General features: G+C 41.9%; 1 protein-coding gene across 1 annotated transcript in view; it reads left to right on the forward strand.

The window, feature by feature from the left end:
• Nucleotides 1-18,114, forward strand: part of LOC309552636 (uncharacterized protein) — a gene marked incomplete at its 5' end in the record, with an annotated part of 73,795 nt that overhangs the window by 11,231 nt on the left and 44,450 nt on the right. The window contains one exon of the mRNA XM_082253576.1: nucleotides 12,747-13,283. Within this exon, the coding sequence (XP_082109702.1) occupies nucleotides 12,747-13,283 (537 nt within the window). The remainder of the gene's footprint in view (nucleotides 1-12,746; nucleotides 13,284-18,114) is intronic.

Genomic DNA, 18,114 nt, shown 5'->3' on the forward strand with positions numbered 1-18,114 from the left:
TCCCTGTATACTGTATTTACCAAGATGCCCATCCAAGAGTTTTTTGAAACTATCAATACTTCCTGCAGACACCACCAATTGTGGAAGTGAGTTCCACGTCCTTACTGCCCTGACAGTAAAAAAAACCCATTAGTATTTTAAGGATAAACTTCTTCTCCTCCAATTTCATTGAGTCGCCACCTGTCTTCTTATTTTTCCTGAGACTGAATAGTTTATTCCCTATGCTAGAATTAACAAAAATATATTTGTATATTGCTATCATATCTCTTCTCAAACATCGCTTCTCCAGGTAGAATAAATGTAATGTTTGTAGTTGTTTCTCATAAATGAGGTCCTCCAGTCCCCTTATTATTTTTGTTGCCCTTCTCTGAACTCCTGTTCCAGCACATCCTTCCTGAGGACTGGTGACCAGAACTGGACAGCATATCCCATAGGTGGCTGAACCAGAGTCTTGTAAAGTGGCAGAATTAGGCTGGTTTCACACATGGTGCAGCCAAATTTAACAGCAGGGTGTCTAATGCATCCTTGTTCACTGATTCAGGTCCGAATCAGGTCCAAATATGTGCCTGAATAAGAACCAAAGATGCACAGGAACCTTTGCAAATGTGGACCTCGGCTGCCCCGGAGCTGTGTGAACTGGCTCTATTAAGAGCTGGTCACATTCTCCTGTCATGCGAATTGGATGCGGGGAAACCCGCATCCAATTTGCGTATGTATGCTTACAGTTCTATCTCTTGAATAAATACCCTTTTTAATACATGCTAATATTCTGCTTGCCATGCTTGCTGCTGCTTTGCATTGCATGCCATTGTCTGTCATCTCCCCCCCCCCCTCAGCGAGTAACTTGCATTTCTATTTTCAGCCCCCAAGTGCATAACTAACACATACCTGGTGCTAAAGGCCAATGGAGAGAGAGGACTTCCATTGCGGCTAGGTTCCAAACCCCCCGGAGTGTAAAAACAGGAGAGGCCAGGCCCAAAGTAGCATGGGTTGCCTGCTGGAATGTGTGCAGGAGGTTTCAGAGTACAGCTAGTGTGCAAGCATAGAATCAGCAGACAGGTGGCACCCATGAGGTGTCGCAGGACTCACTTAATGCTGAGACTGGAGCATGGTCACAAGGAAGTCTAGGTCTAGATATTTCATAAATCCATGCTGATTACTACTAATATCACAAATTCTTGGATATAGTGTCATCACCTCCATTAGTTTACATACTATCAATGATAGACTGACTGGTCTGTAGTTTCCAGGAATATATCTCTGCCCTTTTTTAAACCTTGGTACCACGTGCAAACAAAAGACTACACCGACCTAGATCGATGGGTCAGCGCTCACTGCAACAACATGAAAAATAAACCATGCATGGTGAATGCAATAACACAGAGTTAATGAATAAAATCCAAAAACCTGTCCACGGGTATGTGACGTCCAGCATGGATGGATAGGAATGTGGTGGTCTCTGATGTGACAGATGTAGGAAGTCCAGGGGATGTGGGGTGAAAAGCCCGCTGATGTCCCTGGGGGAGGTGGGTTTTGACTCCTCCCGGCTATCCCGGACCTCTGGACTTCCTTGCCTGGATACCAGCGGCACACCTGTGGCTGAATGTATGCCCCCTACATCATCCCTTTAGTACACCATGCTTGAGGACCTGCTTTTCTGATCATCTGTATGTTGATGCTGGCTTGCCTCAATGTAAGTGCTTTTAATAAAATCAGTTTTTATACAGTATTACTTCTGAACTGGCGCCCTTGTTTTTCCTTTAAATATTGGTACCACGTTGACCCTTCACCAATCAGCTAGTGCCATTTCTGTCAGTAAGCTGCCCATAAAAGCTAAGAATAATGGTCTGGCTATAATCTAGTTCTTCTGCTCCTGATGATTTTATTTGCATTAAGCTTTTTAAGTCTTTTTCAAACACTGGCTTCTGTGAACCACAAGGGTCCATTCTGTGATGCAATACTAATGAGACCATAATGCTTACTAAACCCCTTCTTTTCTTTTGTAAAAACGAAGGAGAAGAATGCAGTTGCCTTCTCCTTGTCATTTGTAACCAACTTCCCCTATTCATCCCTTATGGGGCTAATATGCTCTGACCTCTTTTTACTGGTAATATATTTAAATACATTATGGGGATTTTTTCTTCTCAACCACACTATGTGTCTCTTGTGGTCTATTTTAGCAGCCTTGATTGCATTCTTAAACGTCTTATTGCATTCCTTGTAGTGTTGGAATGCTGACAATGACCCTCTGCCTTATATTTTTTAAAGGCCAATTCTCCAATTCTTCAATTTTGTTGGCTAGGCTTCTGGCATTTGTGTACATGCCTCCCAGTTTTGTATGGGCACATAATATTTACTTGTTGTTCTGTGGCTGTAATTTTGTTTTGCCAACCCAGTCACCCAGGTTTTAGGTATTATGGTTATACTACTGTTAGTGCCTCCATTAGCATCTTCTGATCTTTTCTCACTGCTGACTATCACTTCTTCTGATCCCTCCCCTCTACCATGTAGTTTAAAAGCCCTCCAATTTTTTGGCCATGCTCTCCCTCGACAGAGCTGCACCCTCCCCAAAGGTGCATCTTATCCCTACTATAGGGCCAGTAGCTAATTGAAAAGTCAGCCCAGTTCTCCAGGAACCCAAAACACTCTTTCTGGCACCAATTCCCCAGCCACTTGTTAAGTTCTCTAAGCTTCTGCTACCTCTCTAGTGTGGCTCAAGGTGCAAGCAGTATCTCTGAAAACACTACCTTGGAGGTCCTTCTCTTCAACATATCCCCTAAGTCCCTAAAAAACTTGTTTAGGAAGCTCCACCTTCATCTAACTTTGTCATTGGTATCACTATGTACCATGACAGCTGGGTCCTCCACATCCCCACCTACCAATCTGTCCATCTGATCCCCGATATACCAAACCGGAGCGCCCAGTAAACAACATATCATTTAGTGATCACATTCTTTATGATGTTCACATCTATGATTTTTTCAATGTGTTTTTGGAAAGGGTCAGGGACTTTTTTGAAATGCAAAATGGTGCTTTTTTTTGGTTCAATAGACTTCAATAGAAAAGCTGCTGAAAAGCATGTAGTGTGTTTATGCGGCGATTTTGCTGCAATTTTGCCCAAAAAATTGGGCAAACAAACCCCCCATAAAAATGCAAAACGCAAAAAGCGGCAAAATAGCATATGCAAAAATGCAACACACACAGCAAAAACCACTGCAGGAATGAATCAAAATCAAACTGCATAAGTGTGAATCAAACCTAGTGGTGGATAAACAATCTAAAGACTAACTAGAGTACAAATGTCTTGTTTCCTGATATGTACTTACAAACATGATAAGGAAAAAAAAAAAAAACATCCATATGCAATCATGTAGATATCAGAATTGACAAAGGGGGAACAAGTGTATGAGTCTTGTTGTATTGGGCTTGTGTAAGTACTATTTTATGACTGTCTAAATAAAAACTTCTATTTTATTTATACTGTCTGCAGTTTGTGACTCTTTCTGGTACCTTAAAACTCCCTAACTCTTTTTCTCCTATATATTGTTTATACTTGGGATGTTGGTAACATTAGAAAAACTGAAAAATCCCAGGTATATACACACTCTTTTTTGGTCTATGGTATGAATAGGTGTACCATGGTGCATCTATGTTGACTTAAATAGTATATTAATTGTTCAAATATTTTATTGAGAAATTACAAATACAGGGAATGCAGGCACAGAAATAGTGCAGAAAACAACAAGGTGGATGCCTAATAACACATCTAAACAGTGGGGGCGCAGCCCCTGATATGCTAGGAGGTATCTTAAAGTCTGAGTTAGGTACACCTTAACCACAAATCATTTCTAATTGGCATGTGAACTTCATAATCCCAACAGAGACATAAAATTATAAGCCCAAAAGATGCCCAATCTTGGTTTTGAACCTCATGTGGCCACAGCTATCAGGTCCATGAGGTGCAAGACTGCATGAGAAGAATACAGTGATCAAGTCAATTAATACAATACAGAGGAGAGGAGGGGGAATCTGACTATTTACAGGGTTTCATGTTGGTGAGGCAGAGCAAGTGGCTGATGTTACTTCAGTAAGCATCCATTTGGGAAGGTAAACAGTAACCAAGGAAATCCGCAAGCAGAAGGAGCAAGAAAAGAAAAGGAGAAAGCCTCAAAGAACAGAAAAGAAGTAAAGAGGGCTAGGGTGAGGGGAAAAGAAGGTAGAAGAAAAATGAAAAGTGAGAAATGGGAAAGAGCCCCATATTATATCATTTGTCCTTAAAGTTCTAGTAAAAACTAGGTATTTCTACCTTAATGTCAATCACATGGCAGGCCCAATCAGTTCCGCATGTCAGTTTTTTAGATGGACCTGATCGAATTGGTCCTTTTTCTATAAACAGACGGGTGTAAACGGACTTGACTCAACCTCTGAGTCCAATCCAGTCCGTTCAAAAAAATAGAAGGAGATTTGTTCTCTTGTGTTTCAGCAAATCAGATCAGAGAGTGGTTGGGTGTAAATGGAAAGCGAAGTCCGTTTACACCTGGCTTCCCTCAGAGGCCAGAGTGGGCTCTGTCTGTGTTTGCTCTGCAGAAACTGAGCAGACTTAGTTGTGTACCATGCTCCAATCAGCAAGGAATATGTGAGCAGATTCCCTGCAGATTGGGATGCAGTCCGCCCTGTGTGAAAGGGGACTCTGAGTAAAAAAGAAAGAATTGCAAAAAAGTTGGGACCGGCGCTACCACTTATAAAACGTGCATGTGCAAAATAGAAAGTGCATATAGTGCCAAAAGGTGCACGCAATGAATATAAATATATATATATAAAGTGCTACGTGCTATTTATGGGCTGTGCCTTGTGTACCATACTTTAAACATCATATGTTATGCATATACTTATACAAATAAAGTGCCGAGTGCTGATATTGCCAAAACCCAGTGTAGTGATTAAGAAATCAAACAAAGTATGGTGTCGGTAGGTGATTCACCGAAAACACCGCTGCTTACCACACTCTTTTGGCCGATACCTCGACACTTCTTCGGTCACTAAAATAAAGGATAAGCCTCCATTGCGTAGCATATGTTATGTCCAGACAAACAAACGTAGCATCCACTCACAGTTAGGGAGTTCACTATCAGCTTGGAGAGGTGTTCGCCGGACCGCTTCCGCGTTCTACCGGCTCAAACCACCGTTCCCGGAAGTGACGTATTGACGTACGTGAACCACGCCCTACGCGTTTCGTCATACGACGTCATCTGGAGCGTGCCGTCCATCTCTACTCCCGGTCTTTTTATAGGCTGGGATGGCGCCATCTTAGTGTACCTACTTTGCGACCGAACACGGCGGCCATCTTGGTATACCTATCCCGTAGCCTAGATAATATTTACTCATCATGTGAACTCCCTTCATGCTGTGTTTGCCGTACTTATAAAACAAATCTTTATTAAAACGACAAGTACGACTAAACATAAATGACTATTGGTAATTTAAAATGAAATTAAAAGTTTGTTAAAATGAAATGTGCTAAAAGTGATGTGTCTGGTTTAATCGGTAGTGAGCCGATACCCAGTGGTGCCGTGATACAAATAAAAATACTCAAAATAATTTTATTGTGGTGACATTGTGATCTAGTGGTGTGTGTTAATTGTACTTAATATAATATAAGCTCGTGGGCCCACGTGTCTACGCAAAAATAGTGCTAGACTATAAAGAAGGTGCCCATACATATACCAATCTAATCGGTGAGATAGAAATCGTGCTGAAAAATATTTTTGTTTTTTAAAAATATTTTTGTTTTTTTAAAACAAGAGGCAATTCCTCAGTAAGCCGCTGTGCTGTAAGTCCATATCTTTGTGAACTTTGTTATTCTGAACGGGTATGTAGTAAAAATCCATTATAGATCCAAGTTTTTCCAGAGGACCCAATAAATGTTGTATAGGGGACCATATACGATAAATATTCCAAAATAGGTAAAAATGATAAAAATGGGAAAGATATGTATAAAAAATGTGTATATAGGGGAAAAAATTATATATATACTCAAAAGTATGTCCTTAAAACTGTATCTTTAAAAGACGAGAGGCTGTGATTTGTGAATTTCCATACAAAGGAGGACTATTTCCTAAGCAATTCCTTAAAAATCCTTAAAAATCCTTAAAAACCCTTAAAATCCTTAAAAAACCTCAAAACCCCAAAAAACCCCCATGCAAATTGAGGGCCTATAGGGAGGTTTATATCAAAAATCAAGGATAAAAGGGGGGATAAAAGGATTAAAAGGAGAAAGACTAAAAAGGAGGACTAAAAAAGGTCAAAGGAGGATCCAACACAGGGGGGGACCCAAAAAGGAGGCCACAGACTTAAAAAGTTAAAAATCAGTAATAAAACAGTTCAAGTCTATGTCGATATTCAAGCCTTTAGGTTGGAGGGTCTGCATCTGATATATCCACTTCGTTTCGTTCCTTGACACATCTATTTTCTTGTTACTTCCTCTCCAGTTGTTTTTGATTTTGTCGATAGCGTAAAAAACCATTACGGTGGGGTCTTGGGAATGATGGAACTTGAAGTGTCGTGACAGACTATGTTTCTCAAACCCTTTTCTAATATTCTTTACGTGCTCCCTAATGCGGACAAATAGGGGTCTGGTGGTGCGGCCTACATACTGTAATTTACAGGGGCACTCCACCACATAAGTGACGTGAGTGCTTGTGCAAGTGATGGTTTCCTTTATCTCATACATTTTTCCTGTGCTTTGTCCCATAAAAGAAGTTGTTTTCCTTTTCTTTTCCTTAGATGTTTTGCATGGGAGGCATTTTCCACATCTAAAGAAACCCTTTAGGCTGGTTGGAAGATTTATTTGCTTAGGAGGATCAACAACGTTGTGCACCAGCCGGTTTCTTAGGTTTGGTGCTTTTCTATATATGAAAGTGGGTTTTGCAGGGAGGATGTCTCTAAGTGTTACATCTGCTTGTAAGATAGGCCAGTGTTTTCTCACAATTTTCTCTAAGGCCTTATGCTGAGTATTGTATCCAGTTAGAAATGCAAATTCAGTGTTTTTATTTCCGCTGGTTTTATTTGGCACATCCTTTATCAGGTCTTCTCTGTTCATTTTTTCTACTATTTTCTTGATGTTAATTAATTCACTTCTTTTGTATCCTTTTTCCATAAACCTGCCAATCAATAATTCTGCCTGTGTTTCAAAGTCTCTTATATCGCTGCAGTTCCTTCTGATTCTCATCAGTTGCCCTTTGGGAATGTTCCCTAGCCACTTGGGATGGTGGCAGCTGCTTTTTGGAATGTATCCGTTTCGATCGGTTTTTTTGAAATACGTTTTACTGCTTAATCTTCCTTCCTTTTTTGTTAATTCCAGATCCAAAAAGGCAATGTGTTCATGATGAAAATTTCCTGAAAAAGTGATGCCATATATATTCATATTGATTTCGTCAAAGAATTCCTGCAAGGATTCCTCACTTCCCTTCCATACGATGATAATATCATCGATATATCGACGGTAGTACTTCAAATTCTTCCTTGGTATGCTAAAAACTTGCTCCTCCTCCCACTTCTGCATAAACACGTTTGCCACACTGGGGGCATACTTAGCCCCCATAGCTACTCCTTTTTTCTGGACAAAATAATTGCCCTTGTACCAAAAATAATTTGATTCCATCGCTGTATTTAATCCTTCCAGTATGTATCCAATCTGCGTCTCCTTCATGTCTGTGTGGGTGTGCAGGGCCCAATCTACCGCTTGTAGACCATCTTTTTGTTTAATATTAGTATAGAGGGAGTTTACATCGATTGTAACCAAGATGTCACTCTCCTCTATTTCCAGATCTTTGATTTCCGCTAGCAGTTGTTTGCTGTCCCTCAGATAGGATTTACCTACTGGGACTAGAGGCTGTAGGAACTGATCTAAATATTCCCCTAGCCTCGAATGCACAGAATTAATGCCACTTACAATGGGGCGGCCTGGTGGCTTCTTGTCATCTTTATGTATTTTTGGAATATAGTATATGACTGGGGTTTTTGGTTTTTCCAAGCAAATGTATCTAGCCTCCTTCTTATTTAAGATTCCCAAGTCTTCTCCTTTTTGCACGTATTTATGTAAAGTTTTTTCAAAATCTTGTTTTGGGTTTCTTCTTAGCTTGATGTAGGTATCTTCTATATTGAGGAGATTCTCCATCTCCTCCTCGTAATCTTTTTTATTTAAGATTACAAGCCCTCCTCCCTTGTCCGCTGGCCTTATTATCACTCCTTTTCTTTTTTCCAATTTCCTAATGGTGTCCCATGTATTTTTCTCTTTTCTATTTTGGATCCTTAATGCCCTTATATCCGCTTCCACCATTCGTTTAAATACCTCCAAATTCTCATTCTGAGGGTTTTTGGGGTTAAACTTGGAGCGATTCTTTAATGACGTTTGCTTGTACTCTTTGTGTATGGGCCTTTGTATCTGCTTTTGTTTCAGAGTGAAATGTTTCTTTATATTTAGTTTTCTGACATATTTATTTAGGTCTATGTAGGCCTCGAACTTGTCTAAGTTTTTTCCTGGGGCATATTTCAGACCTAAATCCAAAACTTTTAACTCCTCCTCTTCAAATTGTATGTCACTCAGATTATAGATGCCTTTCCCTATTGTCTTCTTCTCCTTTTTCTGTCGTTTCTTTCCTCCTCGTGTTCCTCGTGGTTTTCGTTTCTGTCTCTTTCTTGATGTCGAGTTATGTCCTCCCTGTTTCCACGGTGTTCTCCTTGTTGTCGCTGTTCCATCCATTGATCCCCTCGGGGTGGTGCCCGGTGCCAGTTCTGTTGCCAGTGACCCCATGGTCTGCGTGGGCCTCCTCTCCCTCGTGGGGGTCTCCCTCTGCTGCCTTGTTGAAAAAAAACCCTCCTAGGGGGAGGTGGTGGTCCTCGATTGTCATAGGTGGGTTCCGTGTAATGTTCTAACGGAGCATATCTGTTGTAGGACTCATACCCATAATTGTTAACGGGTGTCCTACCTCCATACCCATTATGATTATTGATTGGAGTTCTATTTTGTGAGTTCCAATATCCATTTCCATTTCTAGGTGTTCTGAGCCCCTGGTGCTGTGTATTGGGCCTAGATGTACCTCTTTGTGGTCTGGCCTCTGTATATCCTCGGGTATTTCCTCTTGGTGTGTCTTCTTGTGCCCCGACTTCCATCCAAGTATCATCCTCTTCTCGATCTTCACTGACTTCTCTTGAGGGGGTGCTCACTGGATCTGCTTGTGTTGATTGTACACCATATACTTCATCTGATTGCCATCTGTAAACTTCATTATTTTTGTAATCCAAAACATCCCTTTTGTATTTCTTTTGTTTCTTTCCTTGTATCAACTTGTCATATTTTTCTATTCCTTCCTGTAATGCTTTTTCTTTATCCTTATATTCCCTTGTGTCTGCGAATGGTGCTAGTTGCTCTTTCAGACTGATAATAACCCCTTCCACTTTCTTAAGTTTTAACTGTCTCCTTTTTATAATCATCAGGAGTAAATCTTTTTCACATTTATTAAAAAATGTGAAACAGTCATCCATATAAAGTGGGTCATTAATGTTATCATTGGGTGCAAGGTCCCATCTTAATCTCCTAGGGGTTATTTTTTCTTTTGCATATTTTTCTAAGGTGGCTATGTCCCACCAAACCCTCAGCTGTTTCTCCATATTATGTTTCAGCTGTTTGAACGAGCTATCCATGTCTTGTCTGCTAATGACCACCTCCTGGTCAAAGATAGCCTCCAAATTTACAGACCTTGAATTCATATACTTGAATATCTCCATTGCTGCCGGGGTATGTGATGGAGTTACCATGACAGATATAGAAAAAAGGAATGTATACCAGCGCTATGGAGTTTTCCGTATACTGAATCAGGCTTAAAAGGTTTAAAAAGGTGGTGTAAGCTGCCTCCAACCTACCTCTGAGGTAGTAAAATAGAAAGAATTGCAAAAAAGTTGGGACCGGCGCTACCACTTATAAAACGTGCATGTGCAAAATAGAAAGTGCATATAGTGCCAAAAGGTGCACGCAATGAATATAAATATATATATATAAAGTGCTACGTGCTATTTATGGGCTGTGCCTTGTGTACCATACTTTAAACATCATATGTTATGCATATACTTATACAAATAAAGTGCCGAGTGCTGATATTGCCAAAACCCAGTGTAGTGATTAAGAAATCAAACAAAGTATGGTGCCGCTGCTTACCACACTCTTTTGGCCGATACCTCGACACTTCTTCGGTCACTAAAATAAAGGATAAGCCTCCATTGCGTAGCATATGTTATGTCCAGACAAACAAACGTAGCATCCACTCACAGTTAGGGAGTTCACTATCAGCTTGGAGAGGTGTTCGCCGGACCGCTTCCGCGTTCCACCGGCTCAAACCACCGTTCCCGGAAGTGACGTATTGACGTACGTGAACCACGCCCTACGCGTTTCGTCATACGACGTCATCTGGAGCGTGCCGTCCATCTCTACTCCCGGTCTTTTTATAGGCTGGGATGGCGCCATCTTAGTGTACCTACTTTGCGACCGAACACGGCGGCCATCTTGGTATACCTATCCCGTAGCCTAGATAATATTTACTCATCATGTGAACTCCCTTCATGCTGTGTTTGCCGTACTTATAAAACAAATCTTTATTAAAACGACAAGTACGACTAAACATAAATGACTATTGGTAATTTAAAATGAAATTAAAAGTTTGTTAAAATGAAATGTGCTAAAAGTGATGTGTCTGGTTTAATCGGTAGTGAGCCGATACCCAGTGGTGCCGTGATACAAATAAAAATACTCAAAATAATTTTATTGTGGTGACATTGTGATCTAGTGGTGTGTGTTAATTGTACTTAATATAATATAAGCTCGTGGGCCCACGTGTCTACGCAAAAATAGTGCTAGACTATAAAGAAGGTGCCCATACATATACCAATCTAATCGGTAAGATAGAAATCGTGCTGAAAAATATTTCTGTTTTTTAAAAAATTTTTTTTTTTTTTTTTTTTTTTTTAAAACAAGAGGCAATTCCTCAGTAAGCCGCTGTGCTGTAAGTCCATATCTTTGTGAACTTTGTTATTCTGAACGGGTATGTAGTAAAAATCCATTATAGATCCAAGTTTTTCCAGAGGACCCAATAAATGTTGTATAGGGGACCATATACGATAAATATTCCAAAATAGGTAAAAATGATAAAAATGGGAAAGATATGTATAAAAAATGTGTATATAGGGGAAAAAATTATATATATACTCAAAAGTATGTCCTTAAAACTGTATCTTTAAAAGACGAGAGGCTGTGATTTGTGAATTTCCATACAAAGGAGGACTATTTCCTAAGCAATTCCTTAAAAATCCTTAAAAACCCTTAAAATCCTTAAAAAACCTCAAAACCCCAAAAAACCCCCATGCAAATTGAGGGCCTATAGGGAGGTTTATATCAAAAATCAAGGATAAAAGGGGGGATAAAAGGATTAAAAGGAGAAAGACTAAAAAGGAGGACTAAAAAAGGTCAAAGGAGGATCCAACACAGGGGGGGACCCAAAAAGGAGGCCACAGACTTAAAAAGTTAAAAATCAATAATAAAACAGTTCAAGTCTATGTCGATATTCAAGCCTTTAGGTTGGAGGGTCTGCATCTGATATATCCACTTCGTTTCGTTCCTTGACACATCTATTTTCTTGTTACTTCCTCTCCAGTTGTTTTTGATTTTGTCGATAGCGTAAAAAACCATTACGGTGGGGTCTTGGGAATGATGGAACTTGAAGTGTCGTGACAGACTATGTTTCTCAAACCCTTTTCTAATATTCTTTACGTGCTCCCTAATGCGGACAAATAGGGGTCTGGTGGTGCGGCCTACATACTGTAATTTACAGGGGCACTCCACCACATAAGTGACGTGAGTGCTTGTGCAAGTGATGGTTTCCTTTATCTCATACATTTTTCCTGTGCTTTGTCCCATAAAAGAAGTTGTTTTCCTTTTCTTTTCCTTAGATGTTTTGCATGGGAGGCATTTTCCACATCTAAAGAAACCCTTTAGGCTGGTTGGAAGATTTATTTGCTTAGGAGGATCAACAACGTTGTGCACCAGCCGGTTTCTTAGGTTTGGTGCTTTTCTATATATGAAAGTGGGTTTTGCAGGGAGGATGTCTCTAAGTGTTACATCTGCTTGTAAGATAGGCCAGTGTTTTCTCACAATTTTCTCTAAGGCCTTATGCTGAGTATTGTATCCAGTTAGAAATGCAAATTCAGTGTTTTTATTTCCGCTGGTTTTATTTGGCACATCCTTTATCAGGTCTTCTCTGTTCATTTTTTCTACTATTTTCTTGATGTTAATTAATTCACTTCTTTTGTATCCTTTTTCCACAAACCTGCCAATCAATAATTCTGCCTGTGTTTCAAAGTCTCTTATATCGCTGCAGTTCCTTCTGATTCTCATCAGTTGCCCTTTGGGAATGTTCCCTAGCCACTTGGGATGGTGGCAGCTGCTTTTTGGAATGTATCCGTTTCGATCGGTTTTTTTGAAATACGTTTTACTGCTTAATCTTCCTTCCTTTTTTGTTAATTCCAGATCCAAAAAGGCAATGTGTTCATGATGAAAATTTCCTGAAAAAGTGATGCCATATATACACCACCTTTTTAAACCTTTTAAGCCTGATTCAGTATACGGAAAACTCCATAGCGCTGGTATACATTCCTTTTTTCTATATCTGTCATGGTAACTCCATCACATACCCCGGCAGCAATGGAGATATTCAAGTATATGAATTCAAGGTCTGTAAATTTGGAGGCTATCTTTGACCAGGAGGTGGTCATTAGCAGACAAGACATGGATAGCTCGTTCAAACAGCTGAAACATAATATGGAGAAACAGCTGAGGGTTTGGTGGGACATAGCCACCTTAGAAAAATATACAAAAGAAAAAATAACCCCTAGGAGATTAAGATGGGACCTTGCACCCAATGATAACATTAATGACCCACTTTATATGGATGACTGGTTCACATTTTTTAATAAATGTGAAAAAGATTTACTCCTGATGATTATAAAAAGGAGACAGTTAAAACTTAAGAAAGTGGAAGGGGTTATTATCAGTCTGAAAGAGCAACTAGCACCATTCGCAGACACAAGGGAATATAAGGATAAAGAAAAAGCATTACAGGAAGGAATAGAAAAATATGACAAGTTGATACAAGGAAAGAAACAAAAGAAATACAAAAGGGATATTTTGGATTACAAAAATAATGAAGTTTACAGATGGCAATCAGATGAAGTATATGGTGTACAATCAACATAAGCAGATCCAGTGAGCACCCCCTCAAGAGAAGTCAGTGAAGATCGAGAAGAGGATGATACTTGGATGGAAGTCGGGGCACAAGAAGACACACCAAGAGGAAATACCCGAGGATATACAGAGGCCAGACCACAAAGAGGTACATCTAGGCCCAATACACAGCACCAGGGGCTCAGAACACCTAGAAATGGAAATGGATATTGGAACTCACAAAATAGAACTCCAATCAATAATCATAATGGGTATGGAGGTAGGACACCCGTTAACAATTATGGGTATGAGTCCTACAACAGATATGCTCCGTTAGAACATTACACGGAACCCACCTATGACAATCGAGGACCACCACCTCCCCCTAGGAGGGTTTTTTTTCAACAAGGCAGCAGAGGGAGACCCCCACGAGGGAGAGGAGGCCCACGCAGACCATGGGGTCACTGGCAACAGAACTGGCACCGGGCACCACCCCGAGGGGATCAATGGATGGAACAGCGACAACAAGGAGAACACCGTGGAAACAGGGAGGACATAACTCGACATCAAGAAAGAGACAGAAACGAAAACCACGAGGAACACGAGGAGGAAAGAAACGACAGAAAAAGGAGAAGAAGACAATAGGGAAAGGCATCTATAATCTGAGTGACATACAATTTGAAGAGGAGGAGTTAAAAGTTTTGGATTTAGGTCTGAAATATGCCCCAGGAAAAAACTTAGACAAGTTCGAGGCCTACATAGACCTAAATAAATATGTCAGAAAACTAAATATAAAGAAACATTTCACTCTGAAACAAAAGCAGATACAAAGGCCCATACACAAAGAGTACAAGCAAACGTCATTAAAGAATCGCTCCAAGTTTAACCCCAAAAACCCTCAGAATGAGAATTTGGAGGTATTTAAACGAATGGTGGAAGCGGATATAAGGGCATTAAGGATCCAAAATAGAAAAGAGAAAAATACATGGGACACCATTAGGAAATTGGAAAAAAGAAAAGGAGTGATAATAAGGCCAGCGGACAAGGGAGGAGGGCTTGTAATCTTAAATAAAAAAGATTACGAGGAGGAGATGGAGAATCTCCTCAATATAGAAGATACCTACATCAAGCTAAGAAGAAACCCAAAACAAGATTTTGAAAAAACTTTACATAAATACGTGCAAAAAGGAGAAGACTTGGGAATCTTAAATAAGAAGGAGGCTAGATACATTTGCTTGGAAAAACCAAAAACCCCAGTCATATACTATATTCCAAAAATACATAAAGATGACAAGAAGCCACCAGGCCGCCCCATTGTAAGTGGCATTAATTCTGTGCATTCGAGGCTAGGGGAATATTTAGATCAGTTCCTACAGCCTCTAGTCCCAGTAGGTAAATCCTATCTGAGGGACAGCAAACAACTGCTAGCGGAAATCAAAGATCTGGAAATAGAGGAGAGTGACATCTTGGTTACAATCGATGTAAACTCCCTCTATACTAATATTAAACAAAAAGATGGTCTACAAGCGGTAGATTGGGCCCTGCACACCCACACAGACATGAAGGAGACGCAGATTGGATACATACTGGAAGGATTAAAAACAGCGATGGAATCAAATTATTTTTGGTACAAGGGCAATTATTTTGTCCAGAAAAAAGGAGTAGCTATGGGGGCTAAGTATGCCCCCAGTGTGGCAAACGTGTTTATGCAGAAGTGGGAGGAGGAGCAAGTTTTTAGCATACCAAGGAAGAATTTGAAGTACTACCGTCGATATATCGATGATATTATCATCGTATGGAAGGGAAGTGAGGAATCCTTGCAGGAATTCTTTGACGAAATCAATATGAATATATATGGCATCACTTTTTCAGGAAATTTTCATCATGAACACATTGCCTTTTTGGATCTGGAATTAACAAAAAAGGAAGGAAGATTAAGCAGTAAAACGTATTTCAAAAAAACCGATCGAAACGGATACATTCCAAAAAGCAGCTGCCACCATCCCAAGTGGCTAGGGAACATTCCCAAAGGGCAACTGATGAGAATCAGAAGGAACTGCAGCGATATAAGAGACTTTGAAACACAGGCAGAATTATTGATTGGCAGGTTTGTGGAAAAAGGATACAAAAGAAGTGAATTAATTAACATCAAGAAAATAGTAGAAAAAATGAACAGAGAAGACCTGATAAAGGATGTGCCAAATAAAACCAGCGGAAATAAAAACACTGAATTTGCATTTCTAACTGGATACAATACTCAGCATAAGGCCTTAGAGAAAATTGTGAGAAAACACTGGCCTATCTTACAAGCAGATGTAACACTTAGAGACATCCTCCCTGCAAAACCCACTTTCATATATAGAAAAGTACTGTCAGGAAAGGAATTGCCATTCAGCAACAATAGAACGCTGGAGGCAGATCAGGTGTGTCACCACGCCCATCTCCCCAGCCCTGGCCCTATATAAAGCACTCTCTGGCTGTGCTTCAGTGCTGGTTTATCATCAGCTCTAGTACCTGTGTCCTGTTTGTTTATCTGCGTTCCTGCTTTTGACCCGGCTTGCTCCTTGACCCATCTGCACTTCTCCTTGTTTGACCTCGGCTTGCCTGACGACTCTTTGCCTGAACCATACCTCTGCTGGATATTCTGTGTACCTACATCGGCCTGGATTCCACGGATTCTCTCCTTGTCTTACCCCTCTGTACCTCCATTTCCTCGGACTGATTCACTGTGTATGACCCTCGGCCTGGCATTAACCTTGTCTCTTTTCTCTGAGCATCTATAGATCTCCTGGAAGCGGTCCTAATCACCATCCATCCATCCATCCATCCGGAATCCATCCGCATCCAGTGCTCCTTGGGACGTGTCATCTCCTGTTTCACCACCAGGGGTGATCCGCACCGAGCTGCAAGGGAAGCCCTCTCAGCACTTCGGCCTCCACCAAGGTAACTGACAGCATAAACCAGCCATGTCAGAGGCCGACAGAGGTGCTTCCCAGCTCGAGGCCCTATGCCAGCAGGTTTCAGCCCTGACCCAAGCTGTGCAAAGGCTACAAGATGGGTACTTCCAGCTAGAGGGTCGAGTACTCAACATGGCCGGCCCTTCTCCTCCACCTGATCCGAATCAGCCATCCGCTAGCTCGCTGCCGGCTCCGGCCCAACCGGACCAAGCTAGCTCCGGCCATTCGGCTTCAGCTCCGCCCCCGGAACCACGGGTGCCCACGCCGGAACGCTTCCGTGGGGAGCGTAGGAAATTCAGGGCCTTCAAGAATGCTTGTTTATTATACCTAGCCCTTCAACCTAGGACCTTTTCCTCTGAGTCCGTCAAGGTGGGATTCATAATTTCTCTACTGGCCGAAGAACCTCAGACTTGGGCACACAATCTCTTGGAACAGAAGAGTCCAATCCTGAATTCCACAAACTCTTTCTTTGAGGCTATGGCCCAATTATACGAGGATCCCCAGCGTACAGTCACAGCAGAATCGGCCCTGCATGCCCTCCAGCAAAACAAACGCCCGGCCGAGGACTATACGGTAGACTTCCGTAGATGGGCAGCCGACACGGACTGGAACGAGGCAGCATTAAAATACCAGTACCGTCATGGCCTCTCGGAAGCTTTAAAAGATGAGCTGGCTCGGGTAGAAACACCTGCATCCTTAGAGGATCTAATCGCTCTTGCCATCCAAATGGATAGGCGTCTGCGGGAGCGACGCTCAGAACGCCTTCAAGGGTCTCGAGCCACGTGGGTCATGCCAAAGGTCCCATTTATGGCCTCTCCTCTACCAGGACCAGCTGTCAATGCCCCGGCAGACGGGGAACCTATGCAAATTGGGCTCATTCGTTCCTCCTTGACCCCCGAAGAGAGACAACGCCGTCGCCAGGCGAACCTCTGTCTATACTGCGGAGCTTCCGGCCACTTCCTCCGCAATTGCCCTGTGAGGCCTAGTAAGTGCTGTTCACGGTCTGTCCCGAACTGTCAGGTCTCTGAGCCATCCCCTGCTCACCTTATCCTTCCTGTCTCCCTACAGGTAGCAGAAGAGAGGATCCAGCTCACGGCAATTATTGATTCCGGAGCTTGCAGTTGCTTCCTGGATTGTACACTAGCTGCGAAGCTAGGGGTACCCCTGCAAGCCAAGGAGCAACAGCTTCAAGTTTTCCTGGCCGACGGATCCCTGCCTAGTTCCGGACCCGTGACCAGGGAGACCTACCCGGTCCTTACTACCACGGACTCGGGTCATCAAGAGCTCCTCCGCTTCGATGTCCTGTCCTCTCCCTTATTCCCGGTCATCCTAGGCCTACCATGGCTCCAAGCCCACAATCCACAGATCGATTGGATTAAGAAGAGGATTTCCTTCTCATCCAAATACTGCCTGGATCATTGCTTCCCTTCTGAATCCCAAGCTCCTGCCACTTGCCTAGCCGTCCAGCCGGCCTCAGATTCCTCCGAAGACATTCCTGCAGCTTACCGGGACTTTAAGGATGTTTTCGACAAAAAGAAAGCTGATGTTCTACCCCCTCACAGGCCCTACGACTGCCCCATTGAGCTTCTCCCAGGGGCTGAGATCCCTTTTGGAAGGATCTTCCCCCTATCTGAAAAGGAATTAGAAACTCTCCGGTCCTATGTCGATGAGAATCTGAAAAAGGGGTTCATCAGGCCCTCATCCTCCCCAGCTGGCGCTGGAATATTTTTTGTGGAGAAGAAGGACGGTACGTTAAGACCTTGTGTTGATTACCGGGAACTCAACAAAGTTACCATTAAAAACCGCTACCCTCTCCCGCTAATTCCAGAATTGTTCCAGCGCTTCCGGAATGCTCGAGTCTTTACTAAACTAGACCTCCGAGGGGCATAC

Source organism: Pelophylax lessonae, assembly GCF_965119305.1.
Source record: "Pelophylax lessonae genome assembly, chromosome: 4".
Taxonomy (NCBI): Eukaryota; Metazoa; Chordata; class Amphibia; order Anura; family Ranidae; genus Pelophylax; species Pelophylax lessonae.